This window comes from Lissotriton vulgaris, chromosome 1_1 (genome assembly GCF_964263255.1).
Source record: "Lissotriton vulgaris chromosome 1_1, aLisVul1.2, whole genome shotgun sequence".
NCBI classification, from domain to species: domain Eukaryota; kingdom Metazoa; phylum Chordata; class Amphibia; order Caudata; family Salamandridae; genus Lissotriton; species Lissotriton vulgaris.
The window spans coordinates 1,751,198,815-1,751,226,285 of record NC_141685.1 but is presented as its reverse complement, the minus strand read 5'-3'; the positions used below and the strand labels follow the sequence as shown (position 1 = coordinate 1,751,226,285).

At 43.2% G+C, this 27,471-nt stretch overlaps 1 protein-coding gene across 2 annotated transcripts in view; it reads left to right on the top strand.

The window, feature by feature from the left end:
* Nucleotides 1-1,694: 1,694 nt before the first annotated feature.
* The window catches only part of TBC1D30 (TBC1 domain family member 30), a 320,682-nt gene continuing 294,905 nt past the window's right edge, over nt 1,695-27,471 (top strand). For both annotated transcript variants that reach the window (XM_086919039.1, XM_086919040.1), the window contains exon 1: nt 1,695-2,272. In XM_086919039.1, the coding sequence (XP_086775165.1) occupies nt 1,804-2,272 (469 nt within the window). In that variant the 5' untranslated portion in view covers nt 1,695-1,803. The remainder of the gene's footprint in view (nt 2,273-27,471) is intronic.

Genomic DNA, 27,471 nt, shown 5'->3' with positions numbered 1-27,471 from the left:
GCCATCGTTCTGAATGTTATTGGATTTCAACAGGTCCTGGGAATCCCCACAACACGTGTATATCGCTACATGTAATAGATCACGCGGCCGGCCCAGCAAGGGTTGTAGGCGACATGCTGTGTCTTAATTAGCCTAAATACTGCATTTCTCTACGCCAAGAGGCACTTGAAAATAACGCGGCTGGTCCAAAATGGGTTGTAGCAGGCTTAACGCTGTGTGCATGTGGACCTATGTTCTATTTTTGCTTTAAAATAAAACAGACTTCGAACAAAAAATACAACAACAAAAAAGTGCCCCTGCTAATGGTGCAGTGGTTCTGCAAGCAGAGGAGCAATGCAGACCCCTGCAGCACCTGCAATCCTTAACGGCCCCTCATTCAACCCAAAGCCAAATAATATATGTGAGATAAGGTGAACTCAGAGGTGGCGCATCACGTTCTTTGGAGGGCCCAATGATTCTGCGTTAAGCCACAGTGCGACCATTTTTTTGGTGCCCCCTATTGACCACCTCCGCCATGGATTCCCTCACTACCACCCTTTAACAGTGCTCCTCAAGTCTCCATAACCACTCTCTTTCAGATGCATTTAATTCGTTTTATAGCACCACTCATACCAGTGTACAGTGTCAGAGCACTTTACATCACACACACTACAGTGAGCCATTCAATCACAGGTTCACAGGTGTGTAAAACAGTGTATAGGAAATGTTATTTAAGACAGCGGACTACAAGGTGTAGGAGTCGCATGTCATCCATACTGGTAGACAGTATAGTTTAATAGTGCTTGGTCCGGAGGAGCACAAACTCAGAATTTAAAACCCAACACCATGGTAGGGGGGTTCTCCTTTATAATCAGAATTCATTCATATTCTAGTAATAAACCCTTTTTCCAACATTAGGATAATGAAAGGTTGGGGTGACAAAATCACAACGCTTCAATTTATACCTTGTAGCTGTTTTATGATGATTAATAGCTCACTATTCTATGCTTGGGTTCTAACTAATAAACTGCAAGTAACAAAAGGATCTCTCTAACAAAGGCAGTAACCAACTGACCTATTTACAATATATGCACTTTGTGATCTGCATGGTACACGCTCTTTGCAGCGGGCATATGAACCCACTGCTCTACCTTACCCTGTGTCAAAACTTCCACTAGACAAACCTCCATCTCTCTCTCTCTCTCTCTAGAAAGAACATTAGTCACCGGAGTTATCTTGACATTTTTATTGTTGCCTGAAAATTGCTGGAGGCGAGTAAGGAGGCATCAGGTGCTTTTCAAACCATAATATACTTGCAAACACGCCCACACCCGAAGTCAGAGCCCGGTGCGGTCGCACAGGGCAGAGGCCACAGTCGATGTTGGTGCACGTGCTGTGTTGCTTCAAGTGGTGGTTGCTGTTGATACACGAGCTGCGATGAAGCAGGTTCTTGCTTTGGTCAGAAGGTGACTACTGCAGAGCAGTATGCGCTGCCACAGGCGCCTCTGTTTAAAGCTGTGCTTTGCTGTTGGGGAGGGACACGTGCTCACCTGTCACAGGTAGCTGAGAAAGTTGCCAGGCTGGGTTGTACCACATCAGAAACAGAGGGGGTGCAGGGAAGAGCCTCCGTCAGCGCAGACAGGAGACCAGACGCCGCCAGGCCGATTCCCCCTCCCGGACAGGGAGTGGTATGGACCCGGAACTGGGGCCCGGCAGGGACTGCAGTCTGCGTTTGGCGGTCGGAGGGTGCAGGTCTGAGCTCTGTGCAGGACGGGGCTGCGGCATGGGCTGTTGGTTCAGGGCGCGGCGCTCGGCCCCGGAGCCATGAGACCCGGCGGGCTCTGCGAGATAGACCTGGACGTCCCCGAGGAGGAGAGCGACGTGTTCGTAAACCAATGCGGGTCCCCTGCGGATGGGGGCCAGCTGCACATAGGGGCTGGCGGTGGGGGGCCGGGGGAGGGGCGCCTGTCTCAAGGGGTGCCACGGGAGGCAGAGGAGTGTGACGTCGCTGGCCCCCGGAGCCCCGTGGAGGAGCCCCTCGAGGGCCCCTGGAACCGCGCCTCCTCGCTGGTGAGCGGCCTCCTCGGGGAGCTCTATGACAGCTTCAATGGCGGCCAGGGCGGGGGCTGGCCCGGGCAGCGGGGGCTCCAGCAGCAGGACAGCGTGGACAGCTCCGCCGAGACCTCGGGCTCCGACTTCTTCCAGGCCCGAGGGGGCCCCGAGTGCCGCTGCTTACAGGAGCTGCAGGAGAGGAGAAGCCGCCGTCACCGGGAGGCCTACCTGCGGGCGACAGGTGAGGCTACACCTCGGAGTGTATACTCGAGAGTGCTCGTGGGAGAGGGTTTGTTGTTACACCAGGGGGGTTAAACTTGCAGGGCGGAGTATTCATTAGAATGGGTACACCTGCAGGCAACAGGTGCAAGTACACCTGCGAAAGAGGTACATTATAGGGGAAAAACTAGGGAACACCAGGGGACTTTACTTTAGAGTTATGTCTGGGGGGGGGGGCATTCATGTGTACTAGCTTAAACGCTTTTGTGTACGGTGGAGACAGACGGGGGTTCGCCAAGAGAAGGGTATGTATGCTCGCGGGAATGGGTACACCTGCAGTGCCAGGTGAGAATGCACCTGGCAAGAGAGACAAGTGAGAATGCACCAGTAAAAGTAAGGTTATCCCAGCGGCGGGTTGTGAGAGCACTTACTAAACGTATTGGCATACCTGAGGGGGGCAGGTAGGAGTACACCTGTGGAGAGATCTGCTTCCTTGGGGCATTTTGAAAGTAATCACCATAATGTATAAACCTGCAGAGGATCGGTGAGTACACCCGAGGAGAGGTGTACCTGAGAGGACAGGTGGGTGGAATGCTGGAGAGGATAAGTGTAGACTTGAGGGGGGACAGGTGATGCTACTCGAAGATAGAGCAGTATAATATCTGCAGGGGGCAGGCACGAGCAATCAACGGGGTGAATATACTGCCGAGGGACTATAGATGGGCACAGCAGCTGATTCATGGAGTGGACTCCAGTCTGAGCCCGGGCCCAGGAGCCGCACCATCACAAGATGTGGCATGTATTTCTCGAAGCAAGCCAAGTAAGATGACAAAAAAATACATTTCTCCAACATCCCTGTTTTAAGCACACACAGTGTATAGCAGTTCTTTCTGTAACATTTATTAAAATAAACATCTAATATCAGGAGACATTCACGAATACATCTGTGACCTAACGATATTGCCGTCCATCAGCTGAGAAATTAAGCACTGTGCCATACATGACGCAAGTACGTCCGCGAAACAAAGTGACCCCTGGGGTCCCACCAGGTGTGCTACGGATTCTTGAGAGGCGTGTGAAGCGCAGCTTGCGACGAAGGGGCGTTCATTTAAGTGTTCTGTAATAAATTCAAGCAGATAACCACATTATACCTTCTCTGCCGTCCTGCGTTTAACAATTGTGTCTGTAGCAGGGAGAGGATGTGACAGTCCTGTGGTACTTGACATGGCTCAGTTTTGGAGCAAGTCCTCCAGGGATACTGGCCAACGAACTTTTGGCTAGCCCGCTCCATAATAAAGAAGCATATGAGTGTACTCTCAGGGCCACGTGTAGCTGTAGAGAACACATGAGAGGACACGATGGGTCCTTTAAATGAGCGGCAGATGTGAACCTGTATGGGGCGGTTTGGTGTTCTTCGTGTTGGGGGTACACCCCAAAGTGACAGGTGTGCATATTCGGGAAGTGCAGGTGGGCCTGAGGTGACTCTGTATTGGCCAAGCCCATACCTAAACTGCCGCTGGTGTGTTCACTGCTGAGTCTTTGGGACAGGGGTGAGTCTTTATCTGTGTGTGTGTGTGTGTGTGTGTGTGTGTGTGTGTGGGGAGGGGGGTGAAGGGTGTAGTATACCCGTAGAGAAAGGTCAACGTTGCCAGTAAATCTGAGAACCAAAGTACGATTATATTTCCGTAGGTAGATAAGAAGGTAGAGGTATACCCGGGCGCGAACTACAGTTACACCTGGGGAGAGAACTTGGAGTATTCCCCAGGAAAGAGGCAAACTTTGTATACCCGAGGGGAAAGAGGTGTGGGTACAGGTGGAAGCCTTTCCTGTCCACGTACAGTACGGCATTCCATCACAAAGATCATAGGATTGTTCCGTTTTCTAAACTCGCCTCAGTGTTTTAAGAAGTAACTGTTCAACCCGTGTATTTAATTTAGTTGTTGTATACACACCTGTCTTAGTAAAGAAGGAAGTGAGTACAGCCGGGTGTTTTAAATGGCACTGTGTGTTGTCTTCCGGGTGCTTCAGAATTCTGCCTTGGGCCCCAGTGGGAGTCTGCGCGGATTATACCTGAGGATAAAGACAGGGGTGTGCCCGCGAGAGGCAAAGAGATGCCCGGGTGGGCCCGACAGTGGTGGCATTAAGCATGACGAAGATAATGACAGGAGCAAGAGGGAGGCTACCCTCTACCAGACCAATACCATCATTTGAACGAGGGCGCAACGTAGATGGGTAACACCCTGCCACCGCCAGGACTATGGGCTTGAATAATTGAGATGCACGTGGCGAGGAGCGCGCTCCCCCAGCCTTTGTCACGGTATTTCGGTCACTGCCGACAATCAACAGAAATTAAAAAAGTGTTTAAGATGATAATGACATGAAATGACGGAAATTTCTAAGGCGCACAAATACCAAATGAGGCTTCCATGCGTTAAAGCAGGACGAGCTCTAGAGCGAAAGAAAGACCTGTGAAGAGTACTGCCCAGGAATTAAAGAGGGTAGTGCCGAGTCTTCAATGCTTTCCCAACACTGTTGTGTTCCTGCAGGTCACTGGATGTGGCGTGGCAGCGAATTGCGGAGTTATGCGGCGGCCATTGGAAAATCCCCGTCACCCCACCTCACCTGGTCTTCCTACATTTAGGCAGAACTGCAAGATTGTATCTAGCCGAGCGAAGATGTCTGGTATCTTTCTTTGGAGCATTTTAGTCCGTCCTCTGAGACGCATATTTAGCGCCGCCCTGTGAACAATGCATAACAAATCCTTTTAGGACTGCAGCCAGTCAGAGCCACCTGAAGGGATACCAGTGATGCTCGCGAAGGAGGTAGAGTGGTGCTGAAACACCAAAGCAAAGGCAAGTGCATGGGACACAAGTAACCATACACGTGTGGCAGTTTTACTCCTCGTTTTTGCAGGCGGTATCCCGCACAAATGCGACCTTCGTGTCATCTCTTCGCTGGGGTCCTGTAGAGAGCCGTTTCACTGCCCTTTCTACTGTTTTCCTTTTTTCTCCGAAAATGTGGCATGGTTATGCTTTTTTAGATGTTTTATCCTAAAGTTTTTCTGTTCTTTACCAACATAGGGGTGTAAAAAATGTGCTCTTACTGGCGGCGGGGGGCTGGATGGAGTTTTACTCACAGAATCTGCCAACAGCGGGAGCAGTTACCTTGGAAACGAGGTTAACATACACCATAGGGGAGGGGTAGGGTGTTGTCAGGGCGTTCAAAATCATAACGTGACACAGCAGTAGATGTTCACGTCTGACTGAGGTGGAATACGTTCTCTGAAGGAGTTTGAATGATTTTAAGACCTTTCCTGGACACTCCGGCCTGTTTCTGGGTTTAATGGGGATTTCTTCACATCAGTGTGCAGTGGCAGGCCGCTCTCACGCCCATGACTGCACACAGTTCCAAGGCCGGAGGACGGGCAGTGCAGGCCAGCAGTACAGTGTGCCTGACGCTGAATCTGGGACCCGTCCTTTATTCGGCTAGTCTGTGGACAGGAAGCCAACTCTTTAATTGCACATACACAGAGGGAAGCGCGTTTCCTCCTGCGTGTGCACGCCTCCAGTTCAATTACAGCGTGCTTGTTTCTTTCAGTCGCTCAGATAAGGGAAATTGTTCATCGTTATCTTTGGTTTCCAGACAGATGACTTTCCGTGGTACTCCATTTGTCCGCCACATAAGCTAAATGCGTGAATTTCTTTTATTCATATTTTCATTTGATAACTTTATTTTGGTCGTTGACCATAAAAGTGCAGATAAAATACATACACAAATGCACAATCAATAAAAGAAGAAATAAATAATAGACATATTAAAAGTAGATTAAACTGAATAGTTATCAAGAATTGAGTTGAAATTCATAATAAGACATGTTGGGACACAAGAATTCATCCAAAACTTTTCCTCCGATGCCACATGCCAAATAGAAAACGAGAGACAGCGAAGGCAATGGGAGGTTGAGTATCATACGTTAAAACCTTATATTTATTTTGTATCCGAGCGCCTTCCTGATTTATCAAAGTACTTTTACGGCTCCGAAAGTTGTATGGAAAGAGAAGCCAGCTAAAAAAGAACAAGCATTGGGGAAGCCAATAGGTCTCACTTTTTTAATGCGATTGCCGAGCTCTTGGCTTTGTCAATATTTAATAAATTGTGTGTGTATGTATGTATGTGTGTGTGTGTATATGTATGTGTATATATAATATATATGTATGTGTGTGTATATATATATATATATATATATATATATATATATATATTTACTAGCAGCCCACCGCAGCGTTGCCTGGGGCAGAAGGGGGCTGGGGGCAGCATTTCAGGCTTGCGTGCACTCCTGCCCCGCCCCACGCCCGCCACAACATTGTCTGTGTCCCGGACATTGTCGTGGCGGGCGGGGGCCGGGGCGGGAGTGCACGTAAGCCTGAAATGCTGCCCCCAGAGCATGAGCCTCACCTCAGCCGTATTTGTTCAGGGCCAACCTCCCGCACCGGCTCCCTCCCACCCCGACATTTCCCGTGCCCCAGAGCCATACCTGAGCCGCCGCTGCTCCCCGCGCTCCTCACTTCACCACCGCTCCTTCTCGTCATCACGCACGTTGGGGCTAGCGCTATGTCGCGGCCAGCGCAGCATCGCAGCCTGTGCTACTTTCAGGGCACTACTTTTTTTTTAAGTTATATTTTTAAATTTACGTTTTAAAAAAAAATTTCTATAGCCTATGTCCATCTGCACACCCTGAGGACTACAACAATGTATTGGGTGTGTGGATTGGCGCTGTGGTTCCCGAGTTTACCTTGCCAAAAGGTTTGTGTTCTCTCTTTATAATAGTAGTATATATATATATATATATATATATATATATATATATATATATATATATATATATATATATATATATATATTATAATATACACACACACATCTCCCACACGGAAGTCTTCTTTCAGGATTATAAAATAACTCCCAGTGGTGACACGTGTGAGAGATATAATAACGGTGCTGTGACCGCTGCTGCCACCGGCGCCGTAAGGACGGTGAGCGGCTGCTCACAGCAATCTGTGCAGATATATAGATATTGTCCAACAAATGTGATCAAACTCCCAAGAGGAGCGAAACGCGTCATGGAGTACACTGGTCTATTCATTTGTACGCTGAAATAAAGATTTGCACTGCTTACCCACTAGGAGGTGTGGAGGTCCGTAATTTGCTTGGAAGAAGTTTTGAGAGGTCCGTACCTGTGTGGTCCCGCCTTGCAATTTGGTGGACAGGACGTGCTTGCATATATATATATATATATATATATATATATATATATATATATATATATATATATATATATATATATATATTATATATATTGTTCAACAAATGCCCTGCAGCAACGAGAGGTCAATCAACAGCGTTCTGCCGTTTTGTCTAGCCCAGGAAGAAGTTGTGGAACCTTGAAACACATCAGCAGTTTAATGAAATAGTGGAGCAGGAAGGCAGGCTGAATTTTTAAAGCCAGCTGGCAGTGTGATGTCGTGTGCGCTTCCAATGCTGAGGGCACTTTGATGGAAAAAATTACAACACGACGGTTGGGCCGTGCGGAGCTGCACCAACGACCAGCTGACCAGCTGGGAGAGAAGCTTGCTACCAGCTGAGCGAGGCTGCCATCTTGAACTTTTCAAAACTGGAGCAGCACATCACTCGATATGCGGATTGAGCCTGTTTACTGGGACATAGATTACTATAGGAAAAAATGAATTTAATAAGTACAAACGGAACATTTGAACCTACTTAAGGAATATTTGTCCTTGCATTGGAACTCGGTGTTCCATCAGGCATTCTAATAATCATTGCACTGAGCCTATGCCCACTGGGGGCAGATATGTAAATGAATAAAAACAGAAATTCAATGAATGCGAGTCTCAAACAGAGTTTGTCTAGCCCAGGAAGAAGAGGTCGTGGAACCTTGAAACGCGTCAGCAGTTTAATGAAATAGTGGAGCAGAAAGGCAAGCTGCATTTTTAAGGCCGGCTGGCAAAGTGATGTCGTGTGCGCTTCCAATGCTGCACTTTGATGAAAAAATAAATATATATATATAAATATATTTGTTTTTGTTAAAGAAAAGAACATTTTAAAATACTGGAGGTAAAGCAAATACTTATGTCTAGTATCTGAATACTACATTGATTTCAATATTTTCACTCTTTATAGAGGATACACTAATTTTTAGGTCGAGCATCAGTGCATGCGCTGTCTACAAGACCAGCTGTAATCACTCTATGAAGTGTAATTACAGCTGCTGCTTTCAATTGGCTTACAACTCCATCACTCTGATTTCCTGGATACTTACTGTCCGGTGCTCCTGATCACTTCAGTTCTTAAGCCAGGAGCACCGGCCAACTACAGTTTTGCTACGCTGTAAGTCTTTTTCTATTTCAGTATGGACTACTTATTCTTTGTTAACAAGCGCCTCATTCTGCGCTTTACCTTTAGTGGTGGACATGCCACTTTCTTTAGACCCCGCCTGTCTACAGAAATGGTTGCAGCCCCTATTAAAGTGAAAGTGGCATGGGGCATTTTTACAAAAAAAGCATTTGTTTATCATCTTGTAAAACAAAGGCTCTTTTTGTGTAAAAGCACCCCATTCCGCGCTTGTGGAGCAGGTTATCTAATTATATTCAAATGTATTTGCGTTTCTGTGCATATATTGGGCTGCAAAGGGTTTGGCTTGTTCTCATTTTTAGTTTTCATTAACATTTAAGCTCCTCTGGTCGCTGCTATTTGTTTTCACTGTTCAAGCAGCTCCTGCTCGCTTCAAGATTGCTGTGCTTGATCTACTTTTATTTACTTTGCTGAGGATGAGAACTTCCCAGCAGTGTTTCGGTTTTGTTTAGTTTTTAACGCTCACCCGCTCCACGATCATCTTTCTTCATTTTATTTATTTTAATGGTAAGGATGGAGCAGGTTATCCATTTAAAAAAAAAAAACTTATTAGCGTTATGAACCCTCCCAGTAAATGGGTTTTTTTGTCCTCATTGCCTCGTTTCCACCCTTCTTCTAACGATACCACCCCTGGGTTGTCAAACCTCATCCACTGAATAAGGGAAACACAGGGAAGGCTCTCAAACCACACCTTTAGATTACGCATGAGAAACCTCCTCCTTCAATCGACCACACACCCTTTTCCATGTCCTTCTGCTCACACAGAGAAGACTAAACCAGCTGAGGCAGGTGAAGGCTTAATCATTGGACCTTTGTTCAGTTTACCCCCTTCATTAACCACATCAGGACGGAAAAGGAGTCCAAAATCAGATTTCTTTTTCCCCTGATCCGAAATATCCAACTTGGCCATATATCTCATAGATTTCAGCCAGTCAACCTCCGTTGGGGAGCCGGAGATACCCATAGTTTACAGATCACCTTGCGCGCCAAGAGCACAGCATAAAAAAACAACTTTGCGCTGTCCTTGGTAAAAGTACATTGCAATTTCAGTCTTCCAAATATATCCATGGCAACTCTTACCTTGATCTGCAAGTTTACAACGCTGGACAAGAAATTACTCACGGCCACCCAAAAGGTTTGAATCTTCGGGCAGTGTATGAAAATATGTAAGTCATTTTCATTCGGACTGCCGCACTTTGGACACACCACCACTCCTGCGGACCCAAATTTAGATAGCCTTCGCGGAGTCCAGTAAGTCCTATGCATAGTAAAGAGATGGTTCCTCCTCAGATATGCAGGTTTAACTGTTTTGTAAAGCATAGACATTGATTCTTGCTATTGGTCTTCCAGCGCAGTCCCTGGTAAGCAGCCTCCCCACAGATCTTCTGGTTAAGTAAAAACTCCATCTTCCATCTCAAGCATCAGCCAGTACCATATTGCAATTTCCTTTTTAAACACAACATTGGACAGCAACATTTCCTCAAATTCGTTAGTCTCCTATTTTTTCGCACAATGCCAAGTACCAGCTTTGGATCTGGAGAAGTTTGAATCTCGAGAACGTTGGACCTATCGCCTGCTCGCAACAACCCCACAAAATCAACGGAACTTCTGGCAATAACTGCTTCCACCTTAATATACTTGTCTCTTTTAAATGTTTTAAGTGTTTTTCTTATATTGGTCCATGGCTGATCTTTGGCAATTTAGCATACCGCAGTTTATCTCCCATGCTTTTCTGTCATGAGCAACTAAGCAACATTAGTGAGTTGTACTTTACGTGGTGCTGATGCGCAGTTATAGAAACGAGCATTGATAACACTAGTAAATCTGGCGTTTACTAGCCTGTGATGTTTTATTGATTTTTGGCAATTGTATGCTATAGTCCATAAAAGTGTAAATGTAATAAAAAGTACTAATGCTGCTGCGTAAAGGAGAGGGGTGCCAATAAAAGACCTTAGATTTGTTGTCTGTAATCATTCATCTCGGACTGCGGAGGGAGCTGTCATTGTAGTAATTTTTCTATGTTTATGACAGCTGTCAAATAGTCCTACTTTTATGTCAATGGCTACTGCAAACCGTAGTGTTACTTCTATGTCTATTGCCTGTCCCCGTTTTTAGGTCTCGCCTTTTCCATTCCGAAGGAATGGAAAATGGAGAGAATTCAAGTGCTCAAAATACTCGTCAAACCAAGGGTTTTTTGGTGCGGTTTTCTTCGAGTTCACGTGGCCACAGGCACGCGCTTTTGGGCCATAAACTTTCACGGCCATCTGTTCCCCAGCTCCAGCACCTCCCCTCTCTCTCCCCGCACACAGCCGTACTTGGATTTCTCCTCCCCCTCCCCAGCCAGCTTCCCCCAGGCCGTGTTCCCTCCCACCTTTCCTCCTCTCTGTCCCTTCTTTCATTCACAACTTGTTTATCTCTTCCTCCGCATCGCTTGCTCACTCTGCCTCGGTCTTGCTCGCCCCTCCCCCTCCACAAAGCATCTCTCTCGGCCGCTGCCTCTCTGTCTTGCTCGTTAGTGATGATGTTTTCTTTTCATTGTGATTTGCATCTATTTCACCCCAGGACATACCTATTCTTTCTTTTTTGTTTTTAAAGCACGGGGAGTTTAAGTGCTTTGCCCAGAATTACGGATTATTGAGCCGATGTCGAGACTTGCTATAATGTATTCAGATCTCCTTTTAAAAATGGAACGCGTTTGATCTGCAGTGGCTACTGTCGTTGGCGAAAGATGAACTGTCAAAATTCACATTTGCTTTCACGCTAATCCAACTTTGAATGCTTGAGTTTCTATTAAAGAAGTGGATTCTATCACTTTGAGACTGCTAGATTTATTTGCATATTTGTCCTGCCCGTTTGCACACTGTCATTTATTCGTATTAATTTGAGATGTTACTAGCGCGCTGCTCCTATATACGCCCAGTGTGAGTTAAAGTACACTCATATGTGTTATTTGTGCCTGAGTGATGCTTTCTTGTTATTATACCCCCTTGCCTGCTGTGTTGTACATTAATTGGCTCACAGAGGGGAGCAAATAAGAAGTCACCATGAGTTTCCCTCACCCCTCTTTGTGCAGGAGCGCAAGAAGGAGGGACAGCAGAGTGTTTATTTTAATTATTTCACGCAAGAACAACTTTTTATTGTGTTTTTTTCGGATCCACAGTGATGCCGTTAACGAAAAAGACAATGTTGGGATTAAATATTTCTCTGAATTGTTGCATTTTCTAAACGAAGAAAGGGGAGGTGTTCTGCGCGAAGGTAAACATCTATGTAAATGAAATCCAAAAATGTGTAGACTAACATAAGCGTTTCTCGCTTATTTTTTTTTTTTTTTAATGTTACTGTGTTTTTAGCCATCCTTCGAAAGAAGACATTGGGTTATTTATCTAATGGTTTTAATTGGTGCGACCATTAGTCATTCAGAGAAATCTGCTCTTTTAACACGGCAATGAATTACTTCACAATAACTCTTAACACAAACAACGGAGGAGCCTCAATAAATAACACTGCAATATGAAGCCTTAATAAATTCGAAATGAAATGAATGCATTCTCTTTCCCTAAACATCGTGTTTTGCCTTGAAATAGGCAGCGCTGTATTTGTACTTGAGTTCGGCACTTCACCAAGCTTGTTCCTGTTGAAAGTGCTCCAGGGGCATTCCGGTCAGTGTAATAAAACAACAGTGAGTTTCTGAACCCTGGGGTGGATTCACAAGACTTCTCAGAAAGTCATGGTCTTGCTAGTTTTTGTCCCGAGAGCTCTGCTTCCAACAAAAAAGTGTGAATCTACAAAAAAAGCAAATTTGACCACGTTTCCCCTGCCCCGCTAACCCTCTATTGGCTTCCCACTTTCCCAATTCAAAACCGCCTGCCTTACCCTCAGGGCGCTTCACTCCTGTTCACCCCAACATCTTAACGAGAAAGTGAAAATCTCTGGGGCAATAGGGTTCCAGAAATGCCCAATCCCTGCTCCTGGACTCCCCCCACCCCCCCCCCTCTTCAGCTGAGAACGGTACATGAGACAATCTTCCTCTGCTAAAGCCACAAGAATTTGGAGCGCTCCCTCTGCCTAATCACCTGCCTAGCCACCTTTAAAAAGGACTCCTATTTGACATACCTTGCTCAACCATACTTAAGTACTCTCTCCACCAGGATCTGAACTACCTCGTTATGTGACTCCTACCATCTAAATCGTGCTTCATCTGTGTACGACCTTTGACCAACTGCTGCAATTGTTTCGTGGTAACTCCTGCTCACAGCTACCAATGTAAATGCCGTATTATAATTGCTGTAACTGGAACTCGTTGTAACCCATGTATCCTGCTACTCTTGTAAAGTGTTCTGATGCCTTTGGGTCATTTCCGCGCTATATAAAATTATCAGAATAAAAAATAGATGGCAAGTCTTTAGAGTAACCTTTCTTTTGTGCCCAGTCTAGGCAAATTTGTGTCTTTGGGGTGCTGTGTTAAACTTGTTTTAAAAGTAGGCATGCAGGTGCCCAAAGCTCATGTCAGGAGCCGCGGCTGGTGCAATAAAAAGGTCAGCACACCTAATACCAAGGATGCCGAGCCTTAAAACCCCATGAGGCTGATTAAACTACTACTACACACTTCCTGCCCCTTTGTCTCCCTTGTACATATTCTGGCTTTCTCCCTTTGTGAGGGTTCTGTCAATTTTCTTCTGCCTTTCTCCTTTGTGTGTGTTCAGGCTCTTTCTCTTGGATAATGTCAGAGTGCGGATGGTCCCCACCAGCATCTTATTGCCGTGGCGCGCCTTTATTTTCATTGCAACTTACTCCTTTCAGTCTTTATTTTTTGTGATAAGGCTACCAGAATTTCGATTTGCCTCAATAGCTAGTCAGCCCCTGCTCATTCTTACGAAGCTTTACTGCCGCCTACGATGATGATTACAGAACGAATGTTGAAGGTGTCTCAGCCTGTGCTTATTTCAGTACTTGACAACAAATCCTAAAGCCTGAAATTGAAAGCAAGTGGCTTCGGCACATCAGCTCTCACACAGAACTCGCGTATGCTGACTCCACCCAATTTTACATGCCTGTGTGAAAACACAGATAAGCTTGAGAAGGGCTCGTGGTTTATTGTATCAGGCCAGTGGCAGGAGAACCTACGGCTGTAATTCCTTTGCAGTTTTATTGTCTCCAAGCATCGGGTCATGACTCAACAGCCTTGATGTGCATTTTCTGTAAAGCACTGACCTTACGAGGCAGGGTTGGTTTCTGCGATTCCTAGTCACCGGGCAATCCGCACGTGCTCCTCGGGGACAGGGGGTTTCTAACATGTTAATCAAGCCTTGAACATGCCCTGCCCACTTCTCATAAGGTAGTCACATCGCAGGGTCTCTCACATGCACTGGGTTCACTTTATCTGCAGGAACGGATACAGTGGCTTGTGAAAGTTATGCTTAGGATTTACTGGTGAGCAGAGTTTTTTATATGTAAAATAATCCAGCGCACAAAGTGATAAACACTATTGGTTCGAATCGATGGGACAGCTAGGTTTACTCTGCCAAACCACTGCAATTTCCCTTACTGAAAACATCAACAGCTGCTATTGTTTTCAAATACGCTCAAAAGGTCTAAAATTGCCCTCACTCTGTCTATCGCCCTCACTCTATCTAGCTATTTATCCGTCGCCCTCACTCTATCTATCTATCGCCCTCACTCTGTCTATTGCCCTTACTCTATCTATCTATCGCCCTTACTATCTATCTATCTATCTATCTATCTATCTATCTATCTATCTATCTATCTATCTATCTATCTATCTATCTATCTATCTATCTATCACATCTATCACCCTCACTCTATCTGTCTATCTATCTTTCTGTCTATCTGTCTGTCTATCACCCTCACTCTATCACCCTCACTTTATCTGTCTGTCTGTCTATCTATCTGCCCGTCTATCTATCACCCTCACTTTATCTATCTATCACCCTCACTCTATCTATCTATCTGTCTATCTATCTATCTGTCACCCTCACTCTATCTATCTGTTTATCGGCCTCCCTCTATCTATCGCCCTCCCTCTATCTATCGCCCTCCTATCTATCTATCTATCTATCTATCTATCTATCTATCTATCTATCTATCTATCTATCTATCTATCTATCTATCTATCTATCGCATCACCACAGCATCACTCAGCACCACCACAGCATCACTCAGGGGCACTCAGGGGCACCACAACATCACTGTGCGCTACCACAGCATCACTGAACGCCACAGCATCACTCGGCGCCACCACAGCATCAATCTGGGCAACCATTCAACACCAACTGGTTCAAATATGTTCTCTTAATGTTTCAAGCTTTATTACAAATGTCACAAAAAGATGTTAATATTTCACTGCTGTTCTTGGATTTTTGTCACAATAAAATACACTGAACCTAATCTTCACAAAAGTTGAAGCTATTGCCATTATAAATTACAATAACTTTTATTTAAGTATTAATTATTAAAAAAAAGTCATTGTTATTTGTAATAGCAATACATCTAAGACATAAATACAACACATATTGCATTACACATGCTATAGATGTCACATTTGCGAAAGTTAAATCTATTGGCATTGTTAATGACAAAGCTATTAATTTCGCTATTTTCAAAACCAACACATAAATAAAAAAAATAGCCATTTACATTACCAATAACTCAAACTTTCCTAATGCGAGACCTATTGCATTGCAAATACTTGTTTGTTTTGAGAATCTGGTCACCCTACCACAATGCCTCTTGAACAAATCGTTTATCAACCGCATCTGCTTGTCACATTCATTCTCCACAAGTTTTAAGTGACTGAGGAACAATTTTCATGTTGTCGAATACAAATGCGAGCATATAAGCTGTAGGAAAATGCTGGCAGTATAAATTAGTATAAATTAGTTTGGGGTAGGTCTCAACACACGGTTTTTTTATCTTGCCATCACCATTCGTTAACCAGAGTTTCGTTATTTTTCTAAATCTCCTTTTTAGAAACGCTGCCAACTGAAGCACTATGCTCGACATTGCAGTGTTTCCTGCTCAGTTTCTGATGTTTGCGTAGCCTGGAATGCAGGACATCATAAAAAGCAGAATGCAAGCCCTAAGAAGCATCGCTTTGATGTAATCCTCAACAGTATTGTTTTATTTTTCTTTCTGATCAATATTCAACTGCGTCATGGGTTTAAAAAAACACTTCTAAAGTGTTCATTTGATAGTATTTCGTTCCATGTGGCTTTTGAATACGTTAAACACGCGTGTAGGCCCTTCGTATTCTCTAGGTTTATCATATTTTACCTTTAACAGTGTACACACGTATACACTGCACCACGTTTTTGGTGTGAGACCATGCTAAAATCTAAAACAAAACTTTTTTTCATCCCAGTTTATGTAAAAACCTTGCTATTTTCTATCGCATTCACATTTAATTTCTTCTGAATTGTGTTCCATATAGTTTGAGAGTGTGTGCCATGGCTGCGCCTTAAACAGATGATACCCTTGCTTATTACTTATATTTCACATTAAGGATTCACAGGTTAGATGCAACGCCTCACTGGTATTTCATGTGTTGGGCCGAATGTGAGTCCTAGAGCAAGTTGTTTTTCATAACGACGCATTTACATGACCCATTTGTTTGTATAATCGATAGTAGCATCTTTTGCTGCGAACATGGGCCACTATCTTCTGTGCTAACAACTTACACGTCTCCTTATATATTTGCACTGTAGTTACATATCTGCAGTTGCTGTTAGTTTGGGAGGTTGAAGCCATGTACATTCTTGAACAGGGTTCTGTCAAAATACTTCATAGGAGGTGGTATTTGTCTGGAGGTGTTTTTGGGCTCCTTATTAGGGATGCTGTTGCAATAGGCTGTGCTAGAAGGTGCCAGAATTCACTTATATAATTTAGTCATTGGAGCCTGGTGTACAGAATGCCAGTTTTGTAATACAAAATGGTCTTGTCAACAACAGACATTATTTTCATTCATGAAATTTGATTTCCCATTGGAATATTTCTTCCAGGCCCACCCTTTACATTCTCTTACGATTTAAGAGTGAGACAATTTACAACTTTTCATTTACTAGTTTGTACTATATCAGCTGGTGGTATGGCACTACAGAGCCAGCCAATCAGCATAATTTCACTCAACACCACACAGTTCCATGCCACACAACCCCCTTCACACATTTCCCTTCCCACATTTCCCTTCCACACATTTCCAATATATGCACCACATAATTCCACACCAAACCACATATTTCAACTATACAATGCGATTACACAACACACCACATACCTCCAAACCACACCACAGATTTCCACTTCAAGCCACAAAATTTAACACACCACATAATTCTACTCCACAACATACCACTCCACAACACAATTCTACATATTTAACTCCATAACACTCAATCTCACTCTACATAATTCCAGTACAGTTAATACCATTTAATTACTATCTACAGAATTTCATCACACTATGCCACACATTTCCACTCCATAACTCCACACTACAATACACAATCCCATACCCTACAATTCCACAGCAAACCATTCCAAAACAATCCATTCCTAACTCTCACTTTCACCAATCCTGTCTTCTCTCCTCACACTTCCACTGCACCCTCTCATCTTGCAATTCCACTGTCCCCTCATCTCACCCTCACACTTCCTGTCTCCTCTCCATACTGCCAGCTTACACATGCTATCTTTCTATACCTCCCTTCGCTGTGCACTGGTTCACCTCTCTCCTTCAACCCCCTTCCCGGCTCCTCTCCCACACATCCATCTCTCTCGTACACTCTAACACTTCTTTCTTGCTCTCTCACACACTCTTCCCACCTCTCTCATGTGGTCTACTCCAGGTCTTCAAACGCAGTTTCTTTCCTCATACCTTTTCAAGATTTACAACCCTCAAACCCACCCTCTACTCCTCTTCTTAGGGTGTCTTCTGTATACATAGGCACTCCCTCTTTATGCATCTATTGCATGCTCTCTCCTTCTCTCTCACATACTCTTTCTGCTTTTCAGTCTAGAGTTCATTCACCACTTCATGCGCAATCTCATTATCCCTCTTCATCTTCCTTTCTATCTATACTGTGCTGCTCTCCCCTCTATCTATTCCCCATGGCACATAATTCAAATATACAAATACACTTCATACCACACAATTCCACAACTAGCGATTCCAATTCAACCCACATTATTCAATTCAACACTACATGCATCCACTCAAAACAAAACCACATGGGTAAACAACATTTTTAGTAAAATACCAATAGCACTAACTCTCACAAACGCGAGACCTATTGCATTGCAAATGCTTGTTCAAATACCTTTCACTCAAAAGTCCAAACCAGAATATAAAAAAGAACAAGGAAGGGTTTGAATGTAAAAGGAAATGCTTGCCAAGGCCTAATTTACTTGCCAGGCCTAATTTCTGTCAATTTATATAAAGGTGCCTGTACGACGATACAAGTAGGTGAAAGTGAGAATTTATCGCTGAAGTTTGATACCCCCAATACGTTATGACAAGTATGTATTTTAGCTCCCTTATTGCTTTAAATCTAAATTGCATACACACAACTTTCTGTATAAATGCCCATGCTTTCTGTGTAAACTACATCATGAACAGATTATGACTATCTATATTATGCGGCTAATATCATATTGTTGGATCTAACGCCAGTAGGTCTACGTAGAGCTCTTAATGAGTATTCAATATATTGTTTGGTCTAATTTTTGAAAAATAATATAATGAGAACAAAAGTGATGGTGGTCAGATGATGGTGTATGAAAAATACATTTAAGTGGACTATTACCCCTCATAAACTGGAAATAATGAAGGAATACACCGAGCTGAGTGTTAGATTTACTAATATTCTAAGCCAACAAAAACCAATTAAGTAAATTAATTATTAATTCATCACAGTGGGATTAAAAATAGCAGAACCAAACCCTGTTGGTGACGCACCCAGTTCCAATTATTGACTGGCAGTCTGTTTGCGTCTTGGCCAGGTTTAAGTATAGACCTTGAGGTTTTGATCCATTTTTACCATCCTGTGCCCCTCTATATGATCTACAATAACTTTCCTAATTCGATCAACATTAGGCTCAGACCAACACGGTAAACTCCATCTTTATCTGACATGTTTCTTTAGCGATCCATAGAAAAACTAAACACTAGTGAAGTCAGAAAAATAGTGAATCGTCTTTAAAGTAAACAATTGCCTTTCTTGATTTAAATGACCTGGGGATTGCTTGCTGTATCCCTTGGAAACTATAAATCTATTCCTTCCAACCCCAGTGCACACGGAAAAGCAGCCACAGTCTTGTCACCAGGTTTTGTGGATGTCATAGTGTGGAGTTGGATATACGTTTATCAAATGTCATCCAATTTGAATAAACAAGTCAGATCCAGGTTGTGTCATCCACAAATCCAGGAATACTGACATTGACAGTCAAAAAGGGGAACATTGGATGGAACCTTATTCTTTTTTTACAATTCTGTGGCCTGCCCCTATGGTGTTTGTAATATCACCACTCTGGGTGCTTTTATCAGACAGTCTTTTGGTCCTATCCTACATAATCTCATGGTTTCTGGTGATTTTAACATACATCCCTGTGAAAACCCAATGCTATCCTGTATTTCTGATTTGGGATGTCCCCGCATGAAGGAGTTTCATTTCATTGTGGAGAAGTGTGGCTCAATGGTTAGAGGCGGCAGACCAGGGAGCTGAGATTGGCCCGGGACCAGGGTTCGATTCCCAACGCGGCAGGGTCTTGGGTCAAAATGTCCGCCGGCCTGATAATTCTCACCTCAGCGCCTACTCTAACATTGGGTTCCACTCTGCAACTCTGGACAATAGCTTGCTTAATCTTCACAATGGCCCCTTCAATGCCGGGGATGCCTGGTCTCACCTTGGGGTGCCCAGAAGGGACCATCTCACAGGGAAAGCCAGGACGGGTTCCCCAGCGGTATACAGCGCCGGGACCCCCGCGGTGCAGGCAGCTGTGCGCTTTATAAGTATACAACATTTACATTTCGAACACCATGCCCAGGGGGCACTGTTGAATAATTTGATAAATTAATTGGACATGGTGGCCTTGATGTCCTGAACTGCCTCGCACACTATATTTTCTGTGCCAACTTTTAAAGGGTGTGGTAGGGGATCATTTATAGACTTTATTTTAATTTCCTCATACTACAATCTTAATTTCATGGTTTTAATATTATGGAGAGCGAATATAGTGACCTTAACCCACTATGTGTTCACATGTTGGGCCCATTATCAGAATGAATTGGCGATGTATTATCCAGGGGTCCATTGAGACCGACTGATGGCAAGCGATGACTTAAATGGTCTCAGATTTCCCCACATACATTTTACAGTGAAGTAAATGTATCTTGTGCCACTGAGTTAGCATTATGCACTGCTGCAGCATCCTCCCCTAATGAGATTATTGGCGCATATTAATCAATAGTGCGCAAAGTTGGTGAAATCGTAAGTGTCCCGGCTGGCAGAATGGCTACACTCGGCCCCAGATGGTTTGACTTACATTGCTCTACGGCAGCGAAAAAGCTGAGGGAAGCTCTGTCAGCCAAACCAAGAATACAATTTACGTGCTTGTCGTAAAGAATATAAGTCAACCTGGGCCAGAAGGAAGGGTATGGAGGGATAATTATGCTGCTAATGCCGTTAGGTATTTTTAACTTTTTTATTGTACTGTATTTATTTATATATTTTTAAAAAAAATGTTCATTCTGCCTGTTACTTCCGTCACTTATATTGTCTAAAGAATTTTTTGTTTCATAAATGAAATAGCCGGATTGTTTTTAACTGTATGTTTATGAATTGTGCTTTTATGATTGTAAGGTTTACAATCGAATAAAGATATTTGAATTGAATTGAACAGAAGGAAGGGTGCCTAAAGGAGGAGGCATGGGGGGAATTGATTGACTCAAGCACTCTCAGGAACTGTTCTAGGTTCTGGAACGTTGTGAATCGCCCCCTTTTTGGCCAGGAAGTGGGGGGTGGGGTTGGGGGGGGGTTAGATTCACATATCACTGAGGAGGAACGGTGCTTCACTTTAAATCTATGTTTGCCAGCCCTACGGAGCATATTTGTCAAGAAGGTCGGGATACAAATGTTTCTGTAATCATTTTTGAAAAGGGTTAGGTTATGGCTGGCATTGCAGGGCTATCCATTAATAAAGCACTGGGCCCAGATGTTATTCCTCCTGACCTATTTAAGTCTGACCCTCTTTTCTGGGCCCCGGTACTGGAGGCTGTGTTTAACGCAGCGGCTAAGAATGGCTGTCCTCAGTCATGGGCCTCTTTCACCATAGTTCCTGTTTGTATGAATGGTGACAGGAATAGTACCCAATGTTATAGGCCAATCTCCCTCATTGACTCAGGAAATATTCTCTTGCAGAGATTATCCACCTGGGCGGAGGAACACAAGATCCTGTTGGATGTCCAGTTTGAAATCCGGTCGGGACGTTCTACTGTTGCTCAGTGTCTTAATCTATCAATGTTACTGAGCAAATATACTGTTGCCCGCCCCGGTACTATCTACCTTGCCTTCATGGGCTTGTCCTCTGCATTTGATTATGTTAACAGTGTTAAATTGTGGTAGTCCATGAAGGCAATGGGGGTGGATAACAGCATTGTTAATTTCCTAGATCACCTGCATAAATCAACCAAGGCTAACGTTAGGTTTTCTCAGGACCTTCGGGTCTCTAGGGACCTTGAGATAAAGAGGGGAGTATGGCAAGGATGTATCCTGGCTCCATTTTTGTTTAATTTGTACATCAATGAATTGGATACTGCACTAAGAGCCACCGGGGTTGATTACCCATGTGTAGTGCGGCGTGGCATTTCCGTCCTGCTACACGCGGACGGTGCCGTCCTTATATCTAGGACCGCAATAGGTTTGCAATCTCTTTTAACAGCATTCTCTAGATTTATGACTGACCAGGACTTGGCAATAAACAATAAAAAATCTTACATAATGCAAGTGGGTCAACAACCCCAAAAAAGTTTTCAATTTAGTGTTGGCCTTGCTAAGATCCCCCGTACCAATGTATTCTCCTACTTGAGGGTTCTTTTTGATGACCATCTAAAATGGGGTCCTTTGATTTTGAGGAAAAAGGGGGACCTGGCCCGTGTGAATGCGGCAATTTTTAATTTTGTGACTAAATTGGGGAAGAAACCAACAGGGGCAATGCTGAAAGTTTATCAAGCCAAACGCATGGCCATAGTTAGCTATGGTAGTGAAATCTGGGGTTATATTGCTGCGGATTCCCTCCAGATGGCTGAGAATGACATTCCGAAGCGCCTATTGTGTGTTCCACACGGAACCTCTAATTTAGCGGTCCATGAGGAACTGGGGGTCCCCTATCTAAGTGATGTCCTTGCGCTGTGCCCCCTGGTGTTTTGGCTGAGGTGCTGGCTGAACAAAGATTTAACTCTTAACCATTTAATCTTAAGAGAGTGTATGTCTCTCAATAATGCATCTTGAATTCTTGGCTTAAACACATTAAAAGCAGCCTGGAAGGAGTAGGGCGTGCTGATTCATTTTGTAAGCCTGAATCCATTGTCAAGAAGGATGTGGAAATAATTAGGGAAGCTTTCTTGACCTCAAGGAAATTGGACAGAGAGGCTCAGGAGATGCTGTAACCAAGTGCTCGTATGTTTTTAATGCTGAAAACAACCCGACAATGGAACCTTATCTTATGGAGTTTCTATCAACACACGAGGTTTTTATTAACCAGGTTTCGGATGAACCTTTTTCACCTCTCCTTAGCAAGGCCTAAGGGATACAGTAGAGGTCAAGTGCTAGCTCCCTGCCGCTGCGACAGTCTCCGCAGGATCTGCTGCATTTTATGTTTTTATGTAAGTTGTATGAAACCCCTTGAAGGCATTTTCTGGTTCCCATTTTAAAAAGAATGAATTTTAGACCAGCTCGTCCTGCCCTTATGTATCTTCAATTGCTGAAAGAGGACTGCATTGGTTTTATAGTAGGGTTTTTAAAAGCTTCTGTGAAATCTAGGGCCTGTATGGATGTGTAGACCATGGTCGATCTAGGTATGATCTATTATTTTAGCAGGTCTAGCTTGCGCTATTAAGTAAATATAATAGGAAGTTATGCTTCTCGGGCATATTGTACTTTATCGCTTCGAAGAATTTGGGGTGACTGGGTACTGAGTTTTTACTTCTAAACTGTGTAGGGGGTTTGACTTTTTAATCATGTTTTAATGTATCTTTGTTTTTATGCACTTGTATCTGTGTAACTTTTATGATTTTCTGTTGTAAAGCCGAATAAAGTTTATTTGATGATGATGATGATGAATAAACAAGTCCGGTGAGACCAGAGATGGATAACGTTGGAATGGATCATTCTACTTTTAGGGCAATAGATACCCTGCAAGATTGACATTAGCAGGATGGGCCACATTTACAGGGTTGTTCAGCTCAATTAACAGTTTTGAAAAGGTAGCAGGTTCCTTTTCTGGCTTAAAAGTGTTCCTTGTTATGCAGCGGGATTTGTTCAAAGCCACTCATGGGACATTTGGGATTTTTTTCCTTTTTTTGGAGCTGCTTGACAGAAGACCCATGCTATCTTTCTCCATTAAAATTCATGAAGTGGCATAGTTCAGTTGTATGTAATATAGTGCAATTGTCGCAAATGCACAACCATGTTTTTCCAGCTGTTCGACATAAATCTGGGAAAAAGTTAATTTTTTCATTATAATTTTCCCTGAAACCAAGTTTGTATGTTTGTAATACCTACTTTTCTTTTATAGAACTCTTACAAATACATATTTGGGATGTCACATGCTCTGACAGTCCTGGCATCACATCAGGGGTAGCAAGCGCTATTATAAATGCAAATCATTTTGCCTCTTCTATCCCTCCACTATCCTTCTCAATCTAATTAACTGACTAACACATCCACCACTCAAATTACTTTAATATTTCACTATACCAATTCACCACTAATCCTTTATGGGTTTCGGAGTAGCGTGCTACTCGCAGAAAAAAAGCTACAACTCCTCATCACGGGTAGTAAGCTCTATATAATTGCAATTACAATACAGTACAATTAGTTGGGCACTCAAAGCAGTAGCAGGCATTCTTGGAAGGTTTATTTTTATTTATTTATAAAGTTTTATATATCGCGAACAAGATCCTGAAGGATATCAGAGCTCTTTACAAACTGATGGAAGGAAGGTAATAAATGCAATAACATCAGGTACGAGTAGAAACCAGACTAATCGCATAATTACACTGCGTAACTACCGTGACATTTCAATACCAAATTAATATTTTGTTTGTCATATGTGAGGTATATTGTTGGAGGTCATTAAGGAAACATATAACCTTAAATTGTCAAGTTTGCCTATTTTTGGAAGTGAGATTTTACCTTTTTAAAGCTCTAGAGAAAATACAGCCACAGAAATGAGAATTTGGAAACATTTGACTGGGTTAGCACCTGGATCTGCAAGCCATGCTCTGAGACTTGAAATGTGCTTCAAAAGTATAACCTTTCAATATTATCAAAGTATATTAATCTAGTGGCAACCAACCTTACAGGCTAAAGAGGGTACAATCTGCAACTCGATTAAGATTTTTTTCGAAAAATATGGACTGCGAGTGGCATTAACATTTTGAAAGAAATATTAGAAGGCTAATTCTGAGTGGAGGTCTTAACCTGAGTTCAGTACCAAAAGCAAGAGGTAAAAAGAACAATAGAGGTTGTTAGAAAATAATCTAAATGTCAAGATCTTGATGCATGTCTTAAATCCGAAAGATACCACCCCACTGTTAGTTCGAAACGCAGCGGACATCTACAACTTTACTTGTAGAAGTTACAATCAAGAGTTCAATAAATACATGTTAAAATTAAAAATGCAATTCCCTCAATGGCTAGTTAGGAATAAATTGATGAGGAATAATGAGATCAGCCCTGATTTGAAACCAATACCTATTTTGTAGTCTGTTTGCTGTCACTATCACATTTGATTTTATTCTATCCCCAATTTTGACTTTCTCATAAAGAGTTAGTCCTGTCTTTGAGAGTCTTGCAGTTTAGTTATGAATTGAATTAGGTTATACTGAATTGTGAAAATATAGGTATGTAACCAACTGCAAACATTTTTTAGTGTATTACAAAAGTGCTACATGCTGTTTTGAACGTTTTTCAAAGATTGGTGTCTTATTTGGTTATTTGGAATGTTTGTATTTCCTTATTGGGATTTTTTCAAACAATACATTTTGAACCAATTTCCACCGCATTCAGCCATTTGGTCATCTATTGTAGCTCAGAAAGCAGATTCATGGACCTTTAGGATAAGTGTCATGCTAAGTACCCCATTCTGCCTGTTGCCAGTGGAGTGAGTACAGCAGTTGGCCCCTCCCTCTGTGCTATAAAAGCCGTTGTGTGACAAAGGTTGTGCTTTCATTGACTATATGGAATGCAGCTGATAAAACAAGAACAACACTTAAAATCTGCTCCTCAGCCATACATTAGCAAAAATAAGTCCTGGTGTTGAATTTTACAAGTGAACTGGGAAGGGTGGGGAGCATCACAGTGATGGGCGGGCAGATATTTGAGGGGTGAAGCAGCATACAACCAGGGAGGGAGAGAGCTAGAAATCTCCCTCGCTCTCATGGAGTGCTGCGTGAAAAAGGAAAAAAGAAGTTCCATAAATGTGAGCAGGGAAAAATTACAAGACTGCCATTCAAAAGGATCGTAACAAGGCTATTTTCTAGGGGAGGAACAAACACAAGAAGAGAGTAGCAAGCTTTCTAATAAGAATCAACCACATGAGTGATAATAAAGCCAACGAATGGTAACTATTGTGCGAGTTGCAAGCACACTGTAAATTCAGAAAATCTTTTGCAACCACAAGGCTTGGGTAATCTGGTAAGTGAGACTTAAAAACAGTACTGGAAATGTATCCTGACTTGACGTGGGACAGGTTGGGAGCTTTGCAAATAAGCAATATGCTACAGTGAGGTTTTTTTTTTTGTTTATGTAGTTTGGCAAGTGGGTTCCCAATACACACATCTACCGTACATTGAGAACTCATTAGCTGGTAACTTAATTTTGCTAATGCGTGGTTTCTACCCTGTGCTAATATTTACACATTCCAGTCTGTAGAAGCATGCTGCTTGGATCAATCTTTCAGAAGTCATACAGATTTATGGAAATGGCAAGATACCCAACAGTTGAAGCACAGCTGTTCGAACGGGCAATGCTCTGGAGATTACATCATCCATTTAAGTCACTTAAACCCTGAAGGTTTCAGACACTGTGGTAAAAGGCAAAATTATGGGACTGCATGCCAAATATGGCAATGGGTTTCTAAAATAACCAAGCAACCACAAGAAGATGATGGACTGAGTGCTGACACTGTTCAGACACTCACTCCCAGTCACAGATATGGGTTGAATCCATCATCATTCTTTAGCTCACCTTGCCACCCTAGTTTGGACCCAGCCATATGCAAATCGGTCTTGACCCTTTTGTTCATGGGAACAGCCGAGCCCGAACTGCCAAGCCAGGTCCTCCTTGGATCCGAAACAAGCACCCTGCGACCAGTTTCGGGGTAACACTCTTCATCAGCCAGGCTAGCTTGAATCCAGTTGCAAAGTGAGCAAAGGACCTACTTCTGGGCATACCCTGCCAACTTAGGGCGAACAAAGTAAACACAAGGAGATGATGGACTGAGCGTTGAAACTTTTCTTCTACGTTAGTGCCTACACCTGCATATTTCTGCACAAATACATTTGTTAGGGATATACATATATACTGCTCTTTAGTTTATTGTAAAGTTAATAAAGTGAGTTTCTAAACAAAAAACACAATCACTGTATTGTAATTGAAGCCCACAGTATGACCATCATTGCTTCCATAATGTCCGAACCATCACTATGCCATGGATGCCCACCGTATGCCAGGAAATATTACCCTTGTGTGAGAGTGAATATTCTAACATGATTGGGCACCATTGTGAAATGCATGCCCACAATATGCCAGTGATTGATACCTTTCTTCTAAGACCATCACTATGGAAATAGGTGCGCACAACTATGTCATGTTTGTGGATAATAGGGAGAGCATGATCACCATTCTGGCAAAACCAGCATGTTGCCAGAGATGGTCACCATCATTTTGTGGATGATCCCAGTATGGCAGAAATTATTACCATAATCACCAAGGGGCTATAATTTTACGAGCGTGATCAGTGGACACAAAACATCTCATACATGCACACACACGTCTACACTCAAAAGCATAGAGAATCACCATGGAGCTGCTGCCAGCCAACCTAGCGTCTGTTGATTCCCATGTTGTCAGGAGTGGCAGAGTCATGTCCCACATCAGTATCATTTGGGCCATTTTTTTTAAGAAGAACCTGGAATGTTGCTAGATTGTTATTTATTTGTGGTTGCTAGATAAATGGTGGAGCCATTGTGAAAGCAAAAATAGATGGGTGGCCCATTTTACTTCCAATATGGCACTACTAGAATAATTTGTACCTGATTAATATCTATATTGTTGTGTTGTTGCTCAGACTCAACAGATATAGCAGCTGTCTTCACGGGATCATGAGGGGTTCAGTCAATATCCTCCATATGAGCCCATTGACACAAGCCCAACAACTCAGAGATCTTTCTCATTTGGCTCTTTGAGGGGCAGGGACATCTAAGTCAGCTCAAAGTCCTGCCTGATATATTGACCAGACAGTTAAATGTTGGGCTGCGGCAATGTAGTCCACCACCCT